This window comes from Macaca nemestrina, chromosome 17, assembly GCF_043159975.1.
Source record: "Macaca nemestrina isolate mMacNem1 chromosome 17, mMacNem.hap1, whole genome shotgun sequence".
Lineage (NCBI taxonomy): Eukaryota > Metazoa > Chordata > Mammalia > Primates > Cercopithecidae > Macaca > Macaca nemestrina.
In genome coordinates, this window is record NC_092141.1 from 86494895 (window position 1) to 86513608 (window position 18714).

General features: G+C 58.4%; 1 protein-coding gene and 1 pseudogene across 10 annotated transcripts in view; both read left to right on the forward strand.

Annotated features, from left to right (window-relative positions):
• Positions 1 to 17360, forward strand: part of SEPTIN9 (septin 9) — a 215495-nt gene extending 198135 nt beyond the window's left edge. For all 10 annotated transcript variants that reach the window (XM_071083638.1, XM_071083640.1, XM_071083639.1 and 7 more), the window contains 9 exons: positions 32 to 223; positions 4908 to 5036; positions 5800 to 5881; positions 6282 to 6419; positions 8297 to 8414; positions 9373 to 9468; positions 9736 to 9832; positions 14054 to 14105; positions 15270 to 17360. In XM_071083638.1, the coding sequence (XP_070939739.1) occupies positions 32 to 223; positions 4908 to 5036; positions 5800 to 5881; positions 6282 to 6419; positions 8297 to 8414; positions 9373 to 9468; positions 9736 to 9832; positions 14054 to 14105; positions 15270 to 15405 (1040 nt within the window). In that variant the 3' untranslated portion in view covers positions 15406 to 17360. The remainder of the gene's footprint in view (positions 1 to 31; positions 224 to 4907; positions 5037 to 5799; positions 5882 to 6281; positions 6420 to 8296; positions 8415 to 9372; positions 9469 to 9735; positions 9833 to 14053; positions 14106 to 15269) is intronic.
• On the forward strand, positions 15652 to 16370 carry LOC112424523 (uncharacterized; annotated as a pseudogene).
• Positions 17361 to 18714: the final 1354 nt, after the last annotated feature.

Sequence of the window (18714 nt, forward strand, 5' to 3'; positions counted from 1 at the left end):
CGCTCTAACTCCTCTGCTCTTCCTTCCCCAGCCACTGAGACGGCTCCTAGCTGCGTTGGCGACATGGCCGACACCCCCAGAGATGCCGGGCTCAAGCAGGTGCCCGCACCACGGAACGAGAAGGCCCCGGTGGACTTCGGCTACGTGGGGATTGACTCCATCCTGGAGCAGATGCGCCGGAAGGCCATGAAGCAGGGCTTCGAGTTCAACATCATGGTGGTTGGTGAGTCCTCACCCCGCCTGCCACTCAACCCATGCTAGAAACCAGCCTCAGCCCCCAGGGCGGGTTCACAAGCCTTTGGGCTTGGTCTTCCCTTCTGTAAAACAGGGCAGCAACCCTGACCTCAAGGACAGATGGCCAGTGACATTGCGTGTGCGTGCTGCGCCTGGGAGGAGCCCACAGCCTCCAGCGGCTCCTCAGAGGGGCCTGTCCTGCACATGCAGGGCCCCTGAGATGACTTTGGGGAGCCCAGGCCGGCCTGGAGCAGGTCCTGATGAACGGTCACTGCCTCTGAGCAATGACATCAGCCTGTGCAGAGAGTTTCTGTGGCAGCTGTCCCCTCACTGTTGCTCCAGCCTGGCCCTCCAGGCTCCCCGCCGCAGCCTGGCTGGAGGCTCCCCAGCAGCCCAGCTTCAGCACCTGCCCTGGAATTGCGGCCTCATGGCTTCAACACCCCCGGTGGCCCTGGAGAACTGGAGGTCACCACGGGAGGTCGTCGATCAGTACGACCTGGGCAGGGTGAGGGGGCTGGGCTGGAATCTACAGTGGGCTGCCTCTTGTTTCCAAAGCCCCCCAGGTCCCATTCAAACCTCACAATGACCCTGTGAAGGGGGCGTCCCGTTTTCCAGGCAGACACGAGGTGCAAGGAAGGCTGCTGAGGTTCCTTAGCTCACAGGGCAGAGAACCGCAGCCACCGTTTTGACTCCCAGAACTGTGTTCTGCCCACTCCATGGGGTCCAGGGAGGGGTCTGGGGAAGTGCCCCCACCAGCTCACACCCTCAACAAAGGTGAGCTTGTGGGGTTTCTGTAAGGTGTCTGGGCACCTTTCAGGCCAGGCCTGTTTCTCTAACTAATGCCAGCTGTGCATGCCCTTCTTGCGCAGCTCTGTGGGTGCAAACCCACACCTGCCAGCCTGATGTCTTTCTTTCCTCTTCTGCACTGACCTGGGCCCTGGCTCCCCTGGGGTCTTGGTGTCCTCTCTGCTTCCTGTGGCCTCATGGGACCTGGCTGCTCGCGGCCCCACTGTGCTCACAGCTGCCTGGAAGCTGGCAGCCTGCTTCAAGGGAGGGTGGAGGTATGGGGTCCCCTCCTGTGGCCCCCAGCCTGCTCTGCCTGTTGTGGGGGACATGCTTGTACCCTGAGAATTTAGGGCTGCCTCCCGGGAAGACGGCTAGAGAGAAAGAGAGGGGAGAGGCCCAAAGGCAGTGGCCAGGCTGGGACTCACCTCTGTGGGCTGGGGAGGGACTGCCCTGCTCCCTAGCCAGGGACAGGGTGAGAAGGACCTGGGAACCTCTGGGTCCCAGCCATGGCACAGGCCTTCTTCCAGAGCTTTGGCCCCAAGAAGAGGAAGAGGCAGCCCAGCAGCCCTTGCTGCCTCCTGTGGCTGCCACTCTAACAGCCTTGCCCTCCGGGAAGGGTGCCCAGGAGGCCTTCACCTGTCTGGGCCTCTTTTCAACCCTGAGAAGAGCAGTGGCCCTGATTCCCCCCAAGGTTACTCCCTCCTGGTGATGCTGAGTAAAGAATAAGACACGGGGCAGCTCTGCTCTCCTCCCTCCTCCCTCTTCCCTCCTCCCTCTTCCCTCTTCCCTCCTCCTTCCTCCCTCCCATAGCAGCCATGCCCACCTGCAGAGATGCAGGCAAGGTGGAGGGACACCTGTTTGTAGGTCCACAGACCCCAGGGAGAATCCCAGCTTTGTCCTAACTCAGTGGCGTGAAACTTGTGTGTCTTCCCCCGGCTTCTCTGTGAGCCTTGGCTTCCTCATCCATAAAAAGGGATCATCCTGTAAAATGAGATTGAGCAAGCAGGCCCCGGGCAGGGTCCCTGACAGGTTGTGGTTGTTCAAGAAGTTACAGCAGTGGTGATGGTGGTGGTGGTGATAAGGATGATGGGGATGGTAATGACAGTGATGATGATGGTCGTGGTGATGGGGTGATGGTGATAGTGGAGATGATGGGGTGATGGTGATAGTGGTGGGATGGTAGTGGTGATGTGGGTGATATTGGTGATTGTGATGGTGGTGGTGGTGTTGATGGGGTGATGGTGGTAGTAGTGATGGTGATAGTGGTGGGATGCAATGGTAGTGGTGATGTGAGTGTTGGTGGTGGTGAGGGGGATGATGGTGGTGGTAGTGGTGATAGTGGTGGGATGGTGGTGGTGATGTGGGTGATGGTGGTTGTGATGTGGGTGATGATGGTAGTGATGGTGATGGTGGTGATGGGGGTGATGATGGTGATGGGGATGATGGTGATGGTGATGATGGGATGGTAGTGGTGATGTGGGTGATGGTGGTTGTGATGGTGATGATGGTGATGATGGTGATGGTGGTAATGGTGGGATGGTAGTGGTGATGTGATGATGGTGGTGATGGGGGTGATGATAGTGGTGGTGGTGATGGTGATGATGGGATGGTGGTGATGGGGATGATGGTGATGGTGGTGATGGGGATGATGGTGATGGTGATGGTGGGATGGTGGTGGTGATAGTGGTGATGGGGATGATGGTGATGGTGATGATGGGATGGTAGTGGTGATGTGACGATGGGATGATGGTGGTGATGGGGATGATGGTGATGTGGGTGATGTGGTGGTGGTGATGGTGGTGGTGGTGATGGGGATGATGGTGATGGTGATGGTGGGATGGTGGTGGTGGTGATATGGTGGTGGTGATCAGGGTGATGGTGATGGTGGGATGGTGGTGGTGATGTGGTGGTGGTGATGGGGTGATGTTGATGGTGGGATGGTGGTGGTGATGTGGGTGATGTGATGGTGGTGATGGGTGTGGTGATGGTGGTGGTTGTGGTGGTGTTGATATGGATGATGGTAGTGATGGTGATAGTAGAGGTGATAGTGATGAGGGGGATGGGGATGACGGTGGTGCTGGTGGTGGTGATTTGATGACAGTGGTGGTGGTGATGAGGGTGACAGAAGTAGTGATGATGACGGGAGTGATGGGATGATGGTAGTAGTGGTGATGGTGTTGTGATGATGGTGCTGATGGGGATGGTGGTGATGATGAGGGTGATGATCGTGATGATAATAATAAAAGTAACAATAATAAAGGGGTACACTTTAAAGTATCCCAGTTGACATCTTCTAGATCTAAGGTGTCGTGGCTGGAACATTGACATAACTCCTGACCTGAGCTTGGCCAGGACACAAACCTGTTGGACAGAGAGAGATAGGCAAGGAGTGTCCATCCTTGGGCTACTAAACAGTTCAGGCTGGGGATTCTCAGCACCAGCCTTGGCCTCCTGGGAGTCCACACTTTTCCTAGAAAGGTGTTATCAAAGTCAGAACATCGATGTAATTTAGGGTGTTTTGTTTTTTTGAGACAGGGTCTCACTGTTGCCCAGGCTGGAGTGCAGTGGCATGATCTTGGCTCACGGCAACCTCCACCTCCCAGGTTCAAGTGATTCTCATGCCTCAAGCATGCACCACCATGCCCAGGAGACAGGGTCTCACTCTGTCACTCTGGAGTGGCAATGATCCTAGCTCACTGCAGCCCTGCACTCCTAGGCTCAAGCAATTCTCCCACTTCCGCCTTCTCTGTAGCTGGGACTACAGGTGCTCACCACTACACCTAGCTAATTGTTAACATTTTGATGTAGAGACAGGGTCTCGCTCTGTTGCCCAGGCTGGCCTTGAACTCCTGGGCTCAAGCAATCCTCCTGCCTCAGCCTCCCAAAGTGCTGGGACTATAGGCGTGAGCCACCGCACCTGGCCTAGGGCGTTTTTTTTTTTTGTGCTTGCTAGCTTAACCCAAGGCAGCTCTGTGCCAGGTAAAGCAATGGGGCACCGAGTCTGGAGGGGTGTGTGTGTGTGTTATGTGTGAGTTGTTCGTGTGTGTTGTGAAAGTTGTGTGTGAGGTATGTGTGAGAGGTGAGTTGTGTTTGTGTCGTGAGTTGTGTGTGTGAATTGTGTGTGCGTGTGTGTGTGAATTGTGTGTGTGTGTGTGAGCTGTGTGTGTTGTGTTGCCTGTGAATGCCACTTCCTCATCCTTGTTTGTCTCAGTCACCTGTGGACTGGCTGTCCACACACACAGGCACTGTCCCTTGAGTGGCACCACCCTGCACATGGCCCCACAGATCCCATGGGATGTGCGTGAGCCTGCCTGATGCTCACACCAGCTCCGCGGGGGAAAGGATTGTTTATCCCATTTTGCAGTTCAGGAAACTGAGGCATGGTGAGATCAGATGACTTGCCCAGTCCCCAGCCAGTCAGGGAGGAGCAGTTTGAACACCTGAGGCTGCCCTGGGTTTGGTTCCCACCACCCTGGTGAACTGCAGGAATCCCGGCCACCTGGTGCACCCCAGGCAGCCCTGGGCTCCTCCGTGAGCCTGGCCTCTGTCCCGTCTAAAATCTGAGCCACCAGGAGACCTCCTGCCCAGAAAGCACAAGGGGCACAAGAGATGCCTCCTCTCCCAGGCCTGGCTCACCTCAGGAGAGGACTGTGGCCTGGGTTGTGCTGGCACCAGAGCCCGGCTGTGTGGGTTTACACAGTCACTGGACACCCGGCTCGAGGGTGAAGTCCGCGGGTGCTGCTTGGCAGGGGTATTGCCGGGCGGTAGCCCAGACACTGCTGAATCTCAGGCTGGGGAGCCTCGTGCCTGGGTGGGAGGGGCCCCACGTGCAGACCCTGCTGGCCTCTCTGGAGAGACCCCTGACCGGCCTCCCATCCTCTCCCCAGGGCAGAGCGGCTTGGGTAAATCCACCTTAATCAACACCCTCTTCAAATCCAAAATCAGCCGGAAGTCAGTGCAGCCCCCCTCGGAGGAGCGCATCCCAAAGACCATCGAGATCAAGTCCATCACGCACGGTCAGTGGCCGGGGCGGGCTGGGGGTGCGGGACGCCCCTGACTTCCTGGAGCACAGGGGTAGGGGGTCAAGTCCATCACGCACGGTCAGTGGCCGGGGCGGGCTGGGGGTGCGGGACGCCCCTGACTTCCTGGAGCACAGGGGTAGGGGGTCAAGTCCATCACGCACGGTCAGTGGCCGGGGCGGGCTGGGGGTGCGGGACGCCCCTGACTTCCTGGAGCACAGGGGTGGGGGATCAAGTCCATCACGCACGGTCAGTGGCCGGGGCGGGCTGGGGGTGCGGGATGCCCCTGCCTTCCTAAAGCACAGGGGTGGGGGTCAAGTCCATTACACATGGTCAATGGCTGGGGGCGGGCTGGGGGTGCAGGACGCTCCTGCCTTCCTGGAGCACAGGTGCTGGGTGAGGGTGCCCAAGTCAGGCAATCCCAGGTCCCCAAGACAGGGACTCGCTGTGCCCACCATCCCCGGCATGTTGAGTCTGGGGCTCTGGCTGTGAGGGGTCAGCGTCGCGGACCCCTGTGGGCCCCGTCACACTGAGCTCCCTGCAGACAACTGAGTTTTCCACCAAAAGTCATGGGTGAGGGATGCCCAGGGGCACCGTCACCGGCCTGTGCCCTAGCTGGCTGAGGAAGGCTATTAATTTCCCAGTGTCTCCTTGGTTGTCATTGCTGCCTACCTGGGGTTGCCCCTGGGTCAGTCAGGCGTGGGGTGTCTGTGAGGGTCCTCCGCCTCCCCTCTGACTCTGTGCACGTGGCTCGGTGCAGATATTGAGGAGAAAGGCGTCCGAATGAAGCTGACGGTGATTGACACACCAGGGTTCGGGGACCACATCAACAACGAGAACTGGTGAGGCCCCTCCAGGGGGAGAAGCACTAGCAGGGGCTTCAGGGCTCCCTGGACCCCACCCAGAGTCAGCCCTTGGGGCTCCCCAGCCCACGGGGTTGCAGGACCCACCTCCTGGGACCTGACGTGCTGCTAAAGTTGCATGTCTCAGGGGTCTGAAAATTCTGGACCAAAGCAGAATTACCTGGGGAATCTTGCTGTCCCCAACTCACCTCCTGAGGCCAGCCTGGGGAGGCTGGTTTGGGAGGTCGAGGATAAGGCTGTGGCCTCTCTGCTCAGCAAGCCAGACCTCCCAGGGCGTGCATTGGCAGGTGGGGTGTTGGGCTCTGAGTCCTGGGAATGGGTAACCTGCTTGGGGAGGCGTCCCATGTGCCCGCTGACTCGTCCCCCATCCCCCACGCAGCTGGCAACCCATCATGAAGTTCATCAATGATCAGTACGAGAAATACCTGCAGGAGGAGGTCAACATCAACCGCAAGAAGCGCATCCCGGACACCCGCGTCCACTGCTGCCTCTACTTCATCCCCGCCACCGGCCATTCGTACGTCCCTGCAGTGTCGGCGTCCTCATGCCGGGTGCCCTGGGTTCCCTCTGTCCCCTGGGGCTCCCCGACAGTGCTGTCTGCCCTGTTGCTGGGCACAGAGGGGCCGAGTCGGGGGCCGTGGCCACCAGCTGTGAAGTTGGGGGTGTGCTGTGTCTGAACCTCCAAAGCCTCACTCTGATCCCTACACAGCATCCTGCCCAGTCCCCATCCTTCAGCTGTGTCTTGGGGAGGGAGCTGAGGGTCAGGCAGGCCCTGGGCTGTTCTGGAGCCTGGTGGTCTGTGTCCTGCCTTCTCAGGCCAGGCTCTGGCAGGTGGAATGGGAGCCCCCAGCCTAGCACCCTTAGCGGTGACCTGACCTTCTCGTCTGGGCCCTGCCTCATGGGACCCCTCGGTGGGTTTGGTGCGTTCTTAGGCGGGAAGCACAGAGATCAGTGCTGGCCCCTTCCAGGGCTGCACGGGGCTGCTGTTGGCCTTGGCAAGAGCCCTTTCTTCCCGCTGGCTCTGTCCGCACCTGACGTCGCCCCCAGAGGTCTGCAAGGGTGGGAGGCTGTGTGTGCCCTGGCAGGCGGACCCTTTGTGGCCTCACAGACCCTCTGTCCTCGGCTTGCTGTGCACCCCCCGCCAGACACCTGTGGCCCACCCTGAGCCAGGGCTGGGAGGAGGTGGACCCAAGGCCAGCAGGAGGGGCTGGTGGAGGCAGCCGTGGGTGGCTTGTTGGCGTGGGTGGGTGGAGGTCCTTCGCACCTGCTGGCCCAGACGCACGTCCCTGGGTGGAGGAAGTCCAGGGGTTTGGGGAAACCCATACTCTGTGGGCAGCAGGTGCAGGAAGGAGCCTGGCTGGTGGGCAGCAAGCCTCGACCAGAGTCTGTGGGAAAACCCAAGCCCGAGTTTTCGAGCCCACCCTCTGGATCATCCCCTGTGGGCCGGCAGGAGTCCATTCAGGAGCAGGGCCAGCTTGCTGCCCACAGGCCTCTCCTGAACTGAACATCTACCCTCCCAGGGCAGAACGGCCCATCTGGGGTCCCGTGGTAGCTGTTCCAGCTGCTCCAAGCTTTGCCTCAGCTGAGGCTGATGGCAGGAGGCAGAAGCCCCTCCTGATGCCAGCTGGGCAAGCCGAGGATGGCGGGCAGTCTCTGGCACTTCTGCCACTCCCCAGCACTGACCCTTTGGCTGGGACCCCAGCTGGGCATGTTTCCTGGTCCCGCCCGAGGCGCCCAGTCCCATGAGGCAGGGGCGGCCCTTGGTCATCTCTGCTTAAACTTCTGCCCGGAGCTGGATTCTCCGCAGCCATGTCTGTGACTGACTTATTCTCACTGTGGGAAAAGCTCTGCTCCAGATCTGGGGAAGACAGTGCTCCAGTTCCAGGGCCCTGCCAGCCCCTGCCACCCACAGCTTTCCCCACATCGGACCCCAGGCTCACTGGGGCCAAGCAGGCAAGGGGAGCAGCCTGCCTGGTGCAGGGGGAGCAGCCTGCCCGGTGCAGGGGCACCGCACACTAGTGCTAGCTTCTGTTTCTTTGGCCTCTCCCCTCCCAGCCAAAGCCCCACGGCAAGACGGCTGCTGAGCCAATGGCAGCCCCTCTGTGTGGACACGTGGGTGTGTGGTTGTGACTCCAGAACGCATGGACGAGGGTGCTTGGAGCTGGCCCTGGTCTGCCTGCCCTGCACAGTGATGTCACCTGTGTCTGGGAAACACCCTTGTCCTTCCTCTGCCCCACACTCACAGCGTGGCCAACTCAGCCCGGGGCCCCGTCCTTGCCAGCAGGGACCCCCGTGAGCCCTGAGCCAGCACCTGAGAGCGTCGACATCTGCTTGGAGGTGGGTGGCCCCCCCTCGCTCCCCCAGATGAGCCTCATGCACATCCTTCTGCTTCAGCCTCAGGCCCCTGGACATCGAGTTTATGAAACGCCTGAGCAAGGTGGTCAACATCGTCCCTGTCATCGCCAAGGCCGACACACTCACCCTGGAGGAGAGGGTCCACTTCAAACAGCGGGTAGGGTTCCGTCTCCACCCACCCCAGCCCTTCTGCACAGCCTGGAGACGCTGCAGGCCTGGCAGGGGCCACCCAGTCTAGAGGAGTCACATGGTCGGGAGACCGAACCGCCGGTCACTCTCCCAGCGGGTGGCTGGCCTGGTGGTCCCTGGCCTGGGTGGCTGCTGGGGGCCGTCCCTGAGATGGCCTCTCCAGCTCCCCCATATCTCAAAAGCAGCTTTGGGGGAGGGCCCATTCTCCAGCAGATTCTCTGGGGGGGTTTTGGAGAAGGCCTGGACCAGGCGGATGGTGAATCTCTCTTTCAGGGAGTGAGGCCGAGGAGGGGCCGTGAGATGTGGCCCACCTTGTTTTTTGTCTTTTTTTTTTTTTTTTTTTTTGAGAAAGGATCTCGCTCGCTTGCCAAGTTTGCAGTGCAGTGGCGCAGTCATGGCTCACTGCAGCTTCCACCTCCCAGGCTCAGTCATCTGAGTAGCTGGAATTACAGATGCATACCTCCACGCCTGGCTAATTTTTGTATTTTTAGTAGAGATGAGGTTTTGCCATGTTGCCCAGGCTGGTCTCTAACACTTGGGCTCAAGGGATCCTCCTGCCTCAGCCTCCCAAAGTGCTGGGATTACAGGCATGAGCCCCCTCACCCGGCCCTGCCTGGTTTTTATTAGATGGAAGAGAAGTTGGGCCAGGCGCGGTAGCTCATGCCTGTAATCCCAGCACCTTGGGAGACCGAGGCGGGCAGATCACTTGAGGTCAGGAGTTTGAGACCAACTCACCTGCAGCTGCCCCTGCTCCCCCCGGGAGGCACAAGAGTTGGAGGTGATTGGGGTCACAGACCCCCAGAGCCTGCCCTTGACCCTGAGCCTGGGGCAGCTCAGTGTGGAGGTCATGTGGCGGCAAACACCGGGGGCGGGGGGCGGGCAGAGCTTGCCACAGGGATGTGCCCAACTCTCTCCCTCTATCCCAGATCACCGCAGACCTGCTGTCCAACGGCATCGACGTGTACCCCCAGAAGGAGTTTGACGAGGACTCGGAGGACCGGCTGGTGAACGAGAAGTTCCGGGTGAGTGGATCCACGGGGATGTTCTTCCCGGGGGACCCCCAGTTCCTGCTGAAAGGTGTGGTGGGGGGAGGTTTGGGGGACCTTAAGCCATGAGATGATATTCTTGGGGCCAGAGAGCACTGAGCCCGGGTGTCTGTACCTGGTGATCTCAGGCTGAGGCTCTCGTTTTTGGGGGACCCCAGACTCAAGGCAGCTCCTCCCAGGGGCCCAGGAAGGGGAATGGCCTTCCCGCACATGTGTAACCAGCGCCATCCGCCCGTTCCCCAGGAGATGATCCCGTTTGCTGTGGTGGGCAGTGACCACGAGTACCAGGTCAACGGCAAGAGGATCCTCGGGAGGAAGACCAAGTGGGGCACCATCGAAGGTACTCGCTGCAGGCGCCAGGGCTACAGACAGACGGGAAACAGTCCCTCTGCTGACTCAGAGCCTGTGGGCCACGCCTGAGCCGGGGACGAGTGGAACCTCAACCACTGCATTGCCCCACCCAGAGAGAGGGGTCTCCTCGTCCCCACTCAACCCTTGGGAAGTGAGAGGGCAAGTGGCCTGTGCGGGTGCCTCCACCCCGGATCTCTCCCCGGGCAGGGAAGGATTCGGGGAGACAGGAGCTGGGACGGAGGCTGCCAAGTTCTGGGAACTGGTGCAGGCTCTTTCACGGGCACCCGTGTGGCCCTGGACAAATCGCCCAACTTCTCCGGGCCTAGAAAAGGGGTGGGCCGTAGCTCTGTGAGCCAGATGGACCCTCGGACCCTCACCCTGCTGAAGTTCCTGGGACCCTCACACCTTAGTCTCTCGTGGCTGTTGTAACCAATTAGCACAAATGAGGGGCCTTGAAACAACACAAATGTATTTTCACAGTTCCCGAGGCCAGAGGTCCAAAAGCAGGGGCTGTTTCCTTCTGAGGCCCTGAGGCCCAGCCTCTTCCATGCCGCCTTCTTTCTGGGGGCTCCCAGCACTCCTGGCTGTCTTGGAAAGGCATTACATGCTCTAATCTCTGCCCCATTGTCACAGGGCTTTCTTCCCTGTATCTCTGTCCTATCCCTCCTCCTCCTTTTTTTTTTTTTTTGAGACAGGGTCTCACTCTGTCACCCAGGCTGGAGTGCAGTGGTGCAATCTCAGCTCACTGCAACCTCTGCCTCCTGGGTTCAAGTAATTCTCCTGCCTCAGCCTCCCGAGTATCTGGGATTACAGGCATGCACCACCACACCTGACTTAATTTTTATACTTTAGTAGAGACAGGGTTTCACCATGTTGGCCAGACTGGTCTTAAACTCCTGACCTCAGGTGATCTGCCCACCTTGGCCTCCCAAAGTGCTGGGATTACAGGTGTGAGCCACCGAGCCCAGCCTGTTTCCTCCTCGTTGTAAGGATGCCTTTGGACTTAGGGCCTAGACTAAGTGGATGATCCCATCTGGAGATCCTTAATGAATCTTTGAAGAAAGACATTTTCCAAGTCAGGTCACAGTCATGGGTACCAAGGCCTGGACCTTGACCATATCTTTGAATGGATGGGAGCCCCAGGTGGGGGGGGGCCACAATTCAACCCCCTCTTGGTCGTGACACCCCGGGAGGGATGGGCCCAAACGTTTCCTGCGCTTTCCTCTCTCTGCCGCTTCCTTTCTCATTAGAATGGAAGAGGGGAAGGTGCAGAGGGAAATGGAGCAGGAAAAGCCACTTTGTTCTGGAGAGCACTTGGCTGAAAGGCCCAGTAGCGCAGGAAGCACAAGTCTCTTAATCTTCCAGGGCCTCAGTTTTCATCATCCACAAAGTGGGTGCAGTGTGCCAAGATTTTAGTGAGTTGAGAGACTGTCCCAAAGACCACGAGAGCTTTTTGGGAAGCTGTTGCTCTAAGAAAATGGTCATAATGACAATTATCAGGAGGCATCAAACGCTCCTGTGCCCCTGGCTTCAATGAGTTATCTCACTTCATGCCAAGAGCTCCCCGCACCCACCCTCCTTGCAGAGTTGAGGAGGTGCTGTGAGCAGAAAACCTGCCAAGGGATCCAGAACGGGAGGCAGCTCTAGAATCCACAGCTCCAGCCCTGCACCAGACTCCCTCGAGATGGGAGTTCATGCCTGGAGGAGGGTGTGGAGAGGCATGCGGGCCTTTTCCCCTGTCTGCCCTGCTCCCCTACCACCGAGCCTGCCCCACCCACCCCGCAGGAGCTGCCCAGCAGGGTGCGGCCTGGGTGTTTTCCAGTATCCGCCTGTGATGTCAGGCTGGCTTGCCTCCCCTTGGCCCCTCTGCCTGCAGTTCCTCTCTTCCTCTCTGCCCAAATAATTCTTGCTGTTTAGGAACCTTTTTATGAAAGACAGGTTTAGGAGAGCTCGGGATGGATGGGCCTGAGATGGGCTGGCTGCTTTGCTATGGGCGTGCCTCTGCTGCACCCTGGTGACCAGCCTTGGGTACTGCAGGTGGCTGGTGACAGAAGCTGTCAGGAAATGCACAAGGCTGGGGTCCCTGCACCTCTCTGACCTGTGCATTGTTGCGCACCACTGGCTCCAGCTGAGGAACAGCCTGGAACCTGTCAGGACAGTTGTGAGGTAGTGGGGCCCACATTCCAGCAGTCTTATATGAGGACCCTGGAAATGTGCCTTCAACACTGATGGGTTTTTATATCGGGGCCCCGTGAGTTCCTAGCTGACCTGACACCCGGGCTAGTAAGGGCTCTGCCTCATTCTTGCCTCCCACTTGGTGAACAGCACAAGATGCTGTATCTTTGCCATCCTTAGAAACCACCCCAAATATTGTCAATAGAAATGTGGGGTGTAATTAATCATGCCATGAACTCATTTAATCCTCATGTCCCTGAGAGGCGGGTGACGTTATTATCCACATTTTATGGATGAGGAAACTGAGGGAATGAGAGTAACTTGCCCGAGCCAGGGAGCAGCGATCACACACTGCAACTCCAGCCTGAGAGCTCCATTCTTCCTGCCGGCTCTCGCTGCCCCTCAGTGTTAGATGAGAATGCTGCTGGTCAGTCTGCAGGAGGTTCTAGTGTGGACACCGCCCTACACAGGGCCATGGCAGGAAGGGTCTAGGCAAAGGCAACTGGCGTAGCACTGAGAGCACTTGAGGACTGGGCAAGGTGGAGGCCCCGGCCCTTCCTACTGGCCTACCAAGTGAAAACCAGACATTTTTAACTTGGGGAAAAGCCATATGGCTCTGTGATGGGGCAGCCTGGAGCCGGGTGTATGGGTCCTGAATCCCGCTCCAGCCTTACGAGCTGTGGAACTCAGACAGACACAGTTCTTGCATTCTCTATACCTCTATACCCCATTTTCTTTTTTTTTTTCTTTTTTCTTTTTTTTTTGAGACGAAGTTTCGCTCTGCTGCCCAGGCTGGAGTGCCGTGGCGCGATCTTGGCTCACCGCAACCTCCGCCTCCTGCGTTCCAGTGATTCTCCTGCCTCAGCCTCCCAAGTAGCTGAGATTACAGGCACCTGCTACCAGGCCCGGCTAATTTTTGTATTTTTAGCAGAGACGAGGTTTCATCATGTTGGCCAGGCTGGTCTCGAACTCCTGACCTTGTGATCCACCCGCCTCGGCCTCCCAAAGTTCTGGGATTGCAGACGTGAGCCACAGCACCCAGCCTCTATGCCCCATTTTCATCAGATAATGGGGATAACCAAGGAATCATGAGAGACACTTGCAGGTGTGTGAAGATGAAATTCATCACACGGGAGGGCACCGGTGTCTTTTTATTTGCCTTCCTGCCCGGCTCCTCACCTCCAGTGATGCCATTCACTGCCTTCCTCGTTAAAAGGCCTTCTGTTGTAACAGTTATACGTGCCAGGCACTGTGTGTTCATGTAGGAGTTATGGAGCACAGCAATAAAATGACCACTTTGAGATGGCCACCAGCTCGAGCCCGGGGGCACTTGTGGGCACCCATGTGCCCAGTCTTTCCTCGTCCCTGAGAAGTGACCACTGTCCCGAGCTTGGGCTTGTGTGTGTTATATGAAGTACACGTGTCCCTGAGCAATGTTTAGCATTGCTGATTCTTGAGCTTGTGAATGGTCGTCCACAGTACGTAGCCCCTGTGTGTGTTGTCCCTGTGTGTGTGTGCTCTGAGCGCAGGCAAGGTGGACGGGGCTGTGTAGGTGACACCCTGTGGGCCGCAGGTTTTCTTTAAGATCCCAGCTCTGATTCTTGCCTCATCCCATTCCCAGCAGCCCAGCCCCCTTCCTGTCTTCAGGCCTCTGCTGGGACGTCCTGCTCTCCCTGGTCACCCCAGTGGTGCAGGGAACCGGCGCCCTGGCTTCTCCACTGTGGCTTCCTCCCATGCTCCTATTTGGCCTGGTCACTGTGCCATCTCCCATTAGCCAGGAACTTTCTGGAGGGCAGGAGCTGAGCTGTCCAGGAGCAGGAGCTGATACTGGTCACCCCAGTATCCCCCAGACTGAGAGCAGTGCCAGGTGTCCTATACTCAGCCGCAGAGCAGGCGGTTCCCCTGCCTTCCTGCCCCTGGGGCGGCCCTCGGGCTCTGCTCTTGGCACTAGCATTGCTGGGCAGGGGGAGAGAGGTGGGGTCCGGGCAGAGCTTCTCCACCAGGACATTAAAGCCCCTCCTGTCTCCTCTCCTAGTTGAAAACACCACACACTGTGAGTTCGCCTACCTGCGGGACCTTCTCATCAGGTGAGAGACAGCGGGCTTGGGTGGGGCTCACGGCTCATCCCTAAGAGGCCCTACAGTGGGTGGGGGCAGAGGGTGTGGGGCTGAAGCCCTGGGCAGAGTGGGCACACCCTGCCACCTGCCTGCCCTGTCCTTGGGAAGATCTTGGAAGCCCGTCTTCTAAAAAGAAAACCCACTGGGAAATGAAGCAAGCAGTGAAGGTCTTTTTTAATCCCCGTGAAGTTGGCTGGATGGGAAGGCTGAGCTTTGGTCCACTGTGGCCCGGCCCGTTAGAGCTGCCCGGTGACCACTAAGGGCCCAGTGAGGCCTCACGTGTAGGCCCCGTCGGCAGCATGGGATGTCTCCAGCTCCGACCCCAGTGGCCTCTGACCCCTACCCCTTTCACCTGGCTGAGGCTTCTTGGCTCCCTTGAGTCCGGGCAAGGAGGGGAAGCCCCGTGAGAGAGGGTGCCAGGTGGGTGGTCCCTGGAGTGTGAGCCCTGGCCTGGGCAGATGAATGGGGTTGGGGACCTCCTGCCAGAGTGCCAGGGGCTCCTCAGTTCTTCCTCAGCAAGCAGGTGGCACAAATGATGGGAATGTTATCAAGAGGAGGGGCCTCCAGGTTGGCAAGGACAGAGGTGGGGGGATGCCGGGAGCCGTTCTGCCATCGTGGGGAGACTGGGCTTTCCAACTTCCCTCCAAAATATTCCTCCTGAGCTGCAGAGGAATGAAAATCTGAGTTCAGGACTTTTTTTTTCCTGGGGACAAGGGCAACTCAGCCCTTTGCCACAGGCCATAGCCCTGGAGGCCGGCTGTCACCCACTGCCTCCTCCCTGCCAGCACCCTGGACACCGGCCTGGAGCAAGAAGGCTCCAGCCCTGTCCCTCTGAGTCTGTGCACTGTCCCTGGGCCCTGGACCAACCACAGGGTGGACCCAGAGGGAGACACATGCATTGGAATATGTGTGTCCTGACTGAGTCTGGGCTTACCAGGGGGACTGACCCTTCCCCCCAAACGTGTACCAGATCTGGTCCAACGTGGTGGGCCTGGGGGACCCCATGGGGAGCCAAGCAGTGGGGATGGGGAGTGGCAGGGGGTCAGGCGGGCCTGAGTCTGAGGCAGGCTAAGCAGGGGCCCTGCCCCGCTGGCCCCGCCCCCCACCTCACTGACCCGCCTGCCCCCGCACCAGGACACACATGCAGAACATCAAGGACATCACCAGCAGCATCCACTTCGAGGCCTACCGTGTGAAGCGCCTTAATGAGGGCAGCAGTGCCATGGCCAACGGCGTGGAGGAGAAGGAGCCAGAAGCCCCGGAGATGTAGACGCCGCCTTGCCCACCCCCGGGATCCTGCCCCCAAGTCTTTTCCGTCCCCCCCAGGCCCTCCCACTGCCCCATTTTATTTTATATGATTTTCTCCATTTGTCATCATTCCCCACCCCTTCGACATGCTGCCAGGAAACAAGGGAAGGGGCCTCCCTCTGAGTGAGTCAGTGATGAGCTCGCAGCTTCCCCAAGGTTGTGGGGAGGCTGTGCTCGAGCCAGAAGCAGGGGTGAGAGCACCCACTGAATTGATGTGACCCTCCGTCCCCAGGCCTGGCTCCCCGAGGGCTCAGAAGAGCAGCTTCGGTGTGCAGATCATCCGTCCGTGTGGGCTTCTCAGTGCCGGGGGCCTCGGGGTTGGGGCCAGGCCTCGCACGTGCCGAGAGGCTGGGTGGGCTGCATGCTTCCCTCCATCCCCGTCGGCCCCGTCCCCTGGAGTGTGTCAGAGCCCAGGGGAGAATGGAGCCCATCGGGGGCACCTGGACCCCCGCCCACCACGTGGCGTGGCCATCACTCAGCCCCCACCCCCGCCCTGCTCCTAAGGGTAGAAAATCCCAGGGTCCCCTGCCACCGGCTGCCCAGCCACTCCAAGCCCCGTGGCAGCTGCCCGTCCTGGAGCAGAAAGTGCCTTGATCTCAGCCATCCGCAGGCGGCTCTGTGGAGACAGGCTGGAATGAGGGAGGCGTCTTCATCTCCCTGCCATCCCCCTCTCATGCCACCCCTCCCACAGGGCTGCAGGTGCTGCTGATGCGCTGGGATGTGATTGAGGATAAAAAGGAAGGAAAGATGACCCCCACCCCCTCATGCCCCAGTTTTGAAAAGGTCCGAGCAAGTGAGTCTGGTGGAGGAGCTGAGGGAGGGAGCCATGGAAGGTGCCAGAAGGAAGGCTGGCGGGGGCATGTGTGGGCAGTGGCTTGGGCTGGTCAGAGTGGCCTGAGCTGCCCGGCGGTTGCCCTGCCCAAGTGACCAGGGAAGTGTGTGTGTGTGTCCACGTGTGTGTCCGTCTGTCTGTCTAGTGTCTGGGTTTGGCCCAAGACTGGGCTGTGGTTACATTAATACCCAGCCAGCCACCCCCGCCACTCCCCCCTCCTGGCCCAGGCCTTGCTGACTCTGTGACCTGGGGAGGTGGGAGGCCAGGCGAGCCTGACCCTGTTGTCCTACCCATGCCTGGGCCCCTCCCCTCAGGGCCCATGGTAACGAACCCCTAGGAAGGAGAGACCGGGTGTCAGGGGTGCACAGTCCACAGTGAACTGAAGAGCGAGGTTTCATGGCAACATGGCCCGGCCCCTCATCCTCCGTCCCCACAACGGGACCCGTGGGGCCTGCCTTTGCAGGGCACAGATGACCAAAGTCCCTTCCTGCTTCCTGTTCCCTGTCTTGCTCTGGGGAGAAAGAGGGGCCTGATGAGACTCCACACGGGTAGACACATCACCAGGTGCATCTGCAGGCCCCGGGCTGGCTGCTTGCAGCCAGGAGAAGGGCAGCGGGAGGGAGCGTGCGTGTGAGTGTGAGTGTGTGTGTGTGTGTGTGTGCGCGCGCGCGCATGGAAATCCGGGCATTGGATGTCTGACTCCCTCCCCACCCAAGCGAGGAAGGACCCCTCACCACCCCCATCGGCGGGACAGTTTACTTGCCAACTTGCCGTGTTTTTGCCAAAACCAAGATTTTGAAGGAAATGAGTGGCCAGCGCCAGGGCCCAGGCCATGTGGCCTGCCCAGCCTCAGCGTCACTCGGTGGCAGGGTGGGGTGGGGGGTGGGCAGCAGCATCCCAGCCTAGAGACGCTTCACTTTCCTTCTCTGTAACCAGACTTTGAGAAATTGTTCATTTCATCAGGCTCTGTTCCTCAATGGCCTTTTGCTACGTGCCTCCCAAGAAATTTGTCTCTTTTTGTATAAATGACAAAGTGTTGAAAATGTATTTCCTGAAATAAATGTTTCAAATGCAGAAACGCAGAAGGCTCCTGAGTGACAACGTTTCTTCTGCTCCTGGGGTGCGGTTCTTTGGGCCTCGGGACAGGTTCGGGTCAGCTGCAGGTGGACGAGAAGCGTGGGCAAGAAAAGGTAGGGCAGGCGCAGTGGCTCACGCCTGTAATCCAGCACTTTGGGAGACTGAGGCAGGTGAATCACAAGGTGAGGAGTTTGAGACCAGCCTGGCCAACATGGTGAAACCCTGTCTCTACTGAAAATACAAAACTTAGCTGCGCATGGTGGTATGTGCCTGTCGTCCCAGCTACTTGGGAGGCTGAGGCAGAAGAATAACTTGAACCCTGGATGTAGAGGTTGCAGTGAGCCAAGATCATGCCACTGCACTCCAGCCTGGGCGACAGAGCAAGACGCTGTCTCAAAAAAAAAAAAAACCAGGCCGGGCGCGGTGGCTCAAGCCTGTAATCCCAGCACTTTGGGAGGCCGAGGCGGGCGGATCACAAGGTCAGGAGATCGAGACCACAGTGAAACCCCGTCTCTACTAAAAATACAAAAAATTAGCCGGGCGCGGTGGCGGGCGCCTGTAGTCCCAGCTACTCAGGAGGCTGAGGCAGGAGAATGACGGGAACCCGGGAGGCGGAGCTTGCAGTGAGCCGAGATCGCGCCACTGCACTCCAGCCTGGGCAACAGCGTGAGACTCCGTCTCAAAAAAAAAAAAAAAAAAACCAAAAGTCAGGCCAGGTTAGATCTTGAATTCAGACTCCCAAGATTTAAAACTAACAAACTCCCTGAGAACTTATAATTTCAAAGCACTGTGAAGAGTGAGGATAGCATCAAGGCGGTTGCTAGGGGGTTGTTTAATCTACTTGGGGTAAAGGTTCCCAGGGTCTGAGAAGCACTCATCAGCGGAGATGACTGAAAAGCGAACGGCAGATCTGAACGCTTTCATTAAAGTAGGGGATCTGAAGGGCGTCCACAGGGGGTGCTGTGAGCTGCTTCTAGTTAATGTATCCTTAAAAAAGTTTTTCTGTTTTATTTTTTGAGACAGGGTCTTGCTCTGTAACCCAGGCTGGAGTACAGTGGCACGATCACAGCTCACTGCAGCCTCTACCTTCTGGGCTCAAGTGATCCTCCCGAGTAGCTGGGACCACAGGCTTGTACCACCACACCTGGCTCACTTTTTCATTTTTTGTAAAGATGGGATCTCACTGTGTTGCCCAGGCTGATCTCAAATTCCTGGCCTCAGGTGATCCTCCTGCTTTGGCCTCCCAAAGAGCTGGGATTATAGGTGTGAGCCACTATGGCTGGCTGAAAATAAGTTTTTCTTTCGGAAGTTTATATTAGATTGAACTCTGGACTGGTCAGTATTTGACAGTTGTTTTATGCC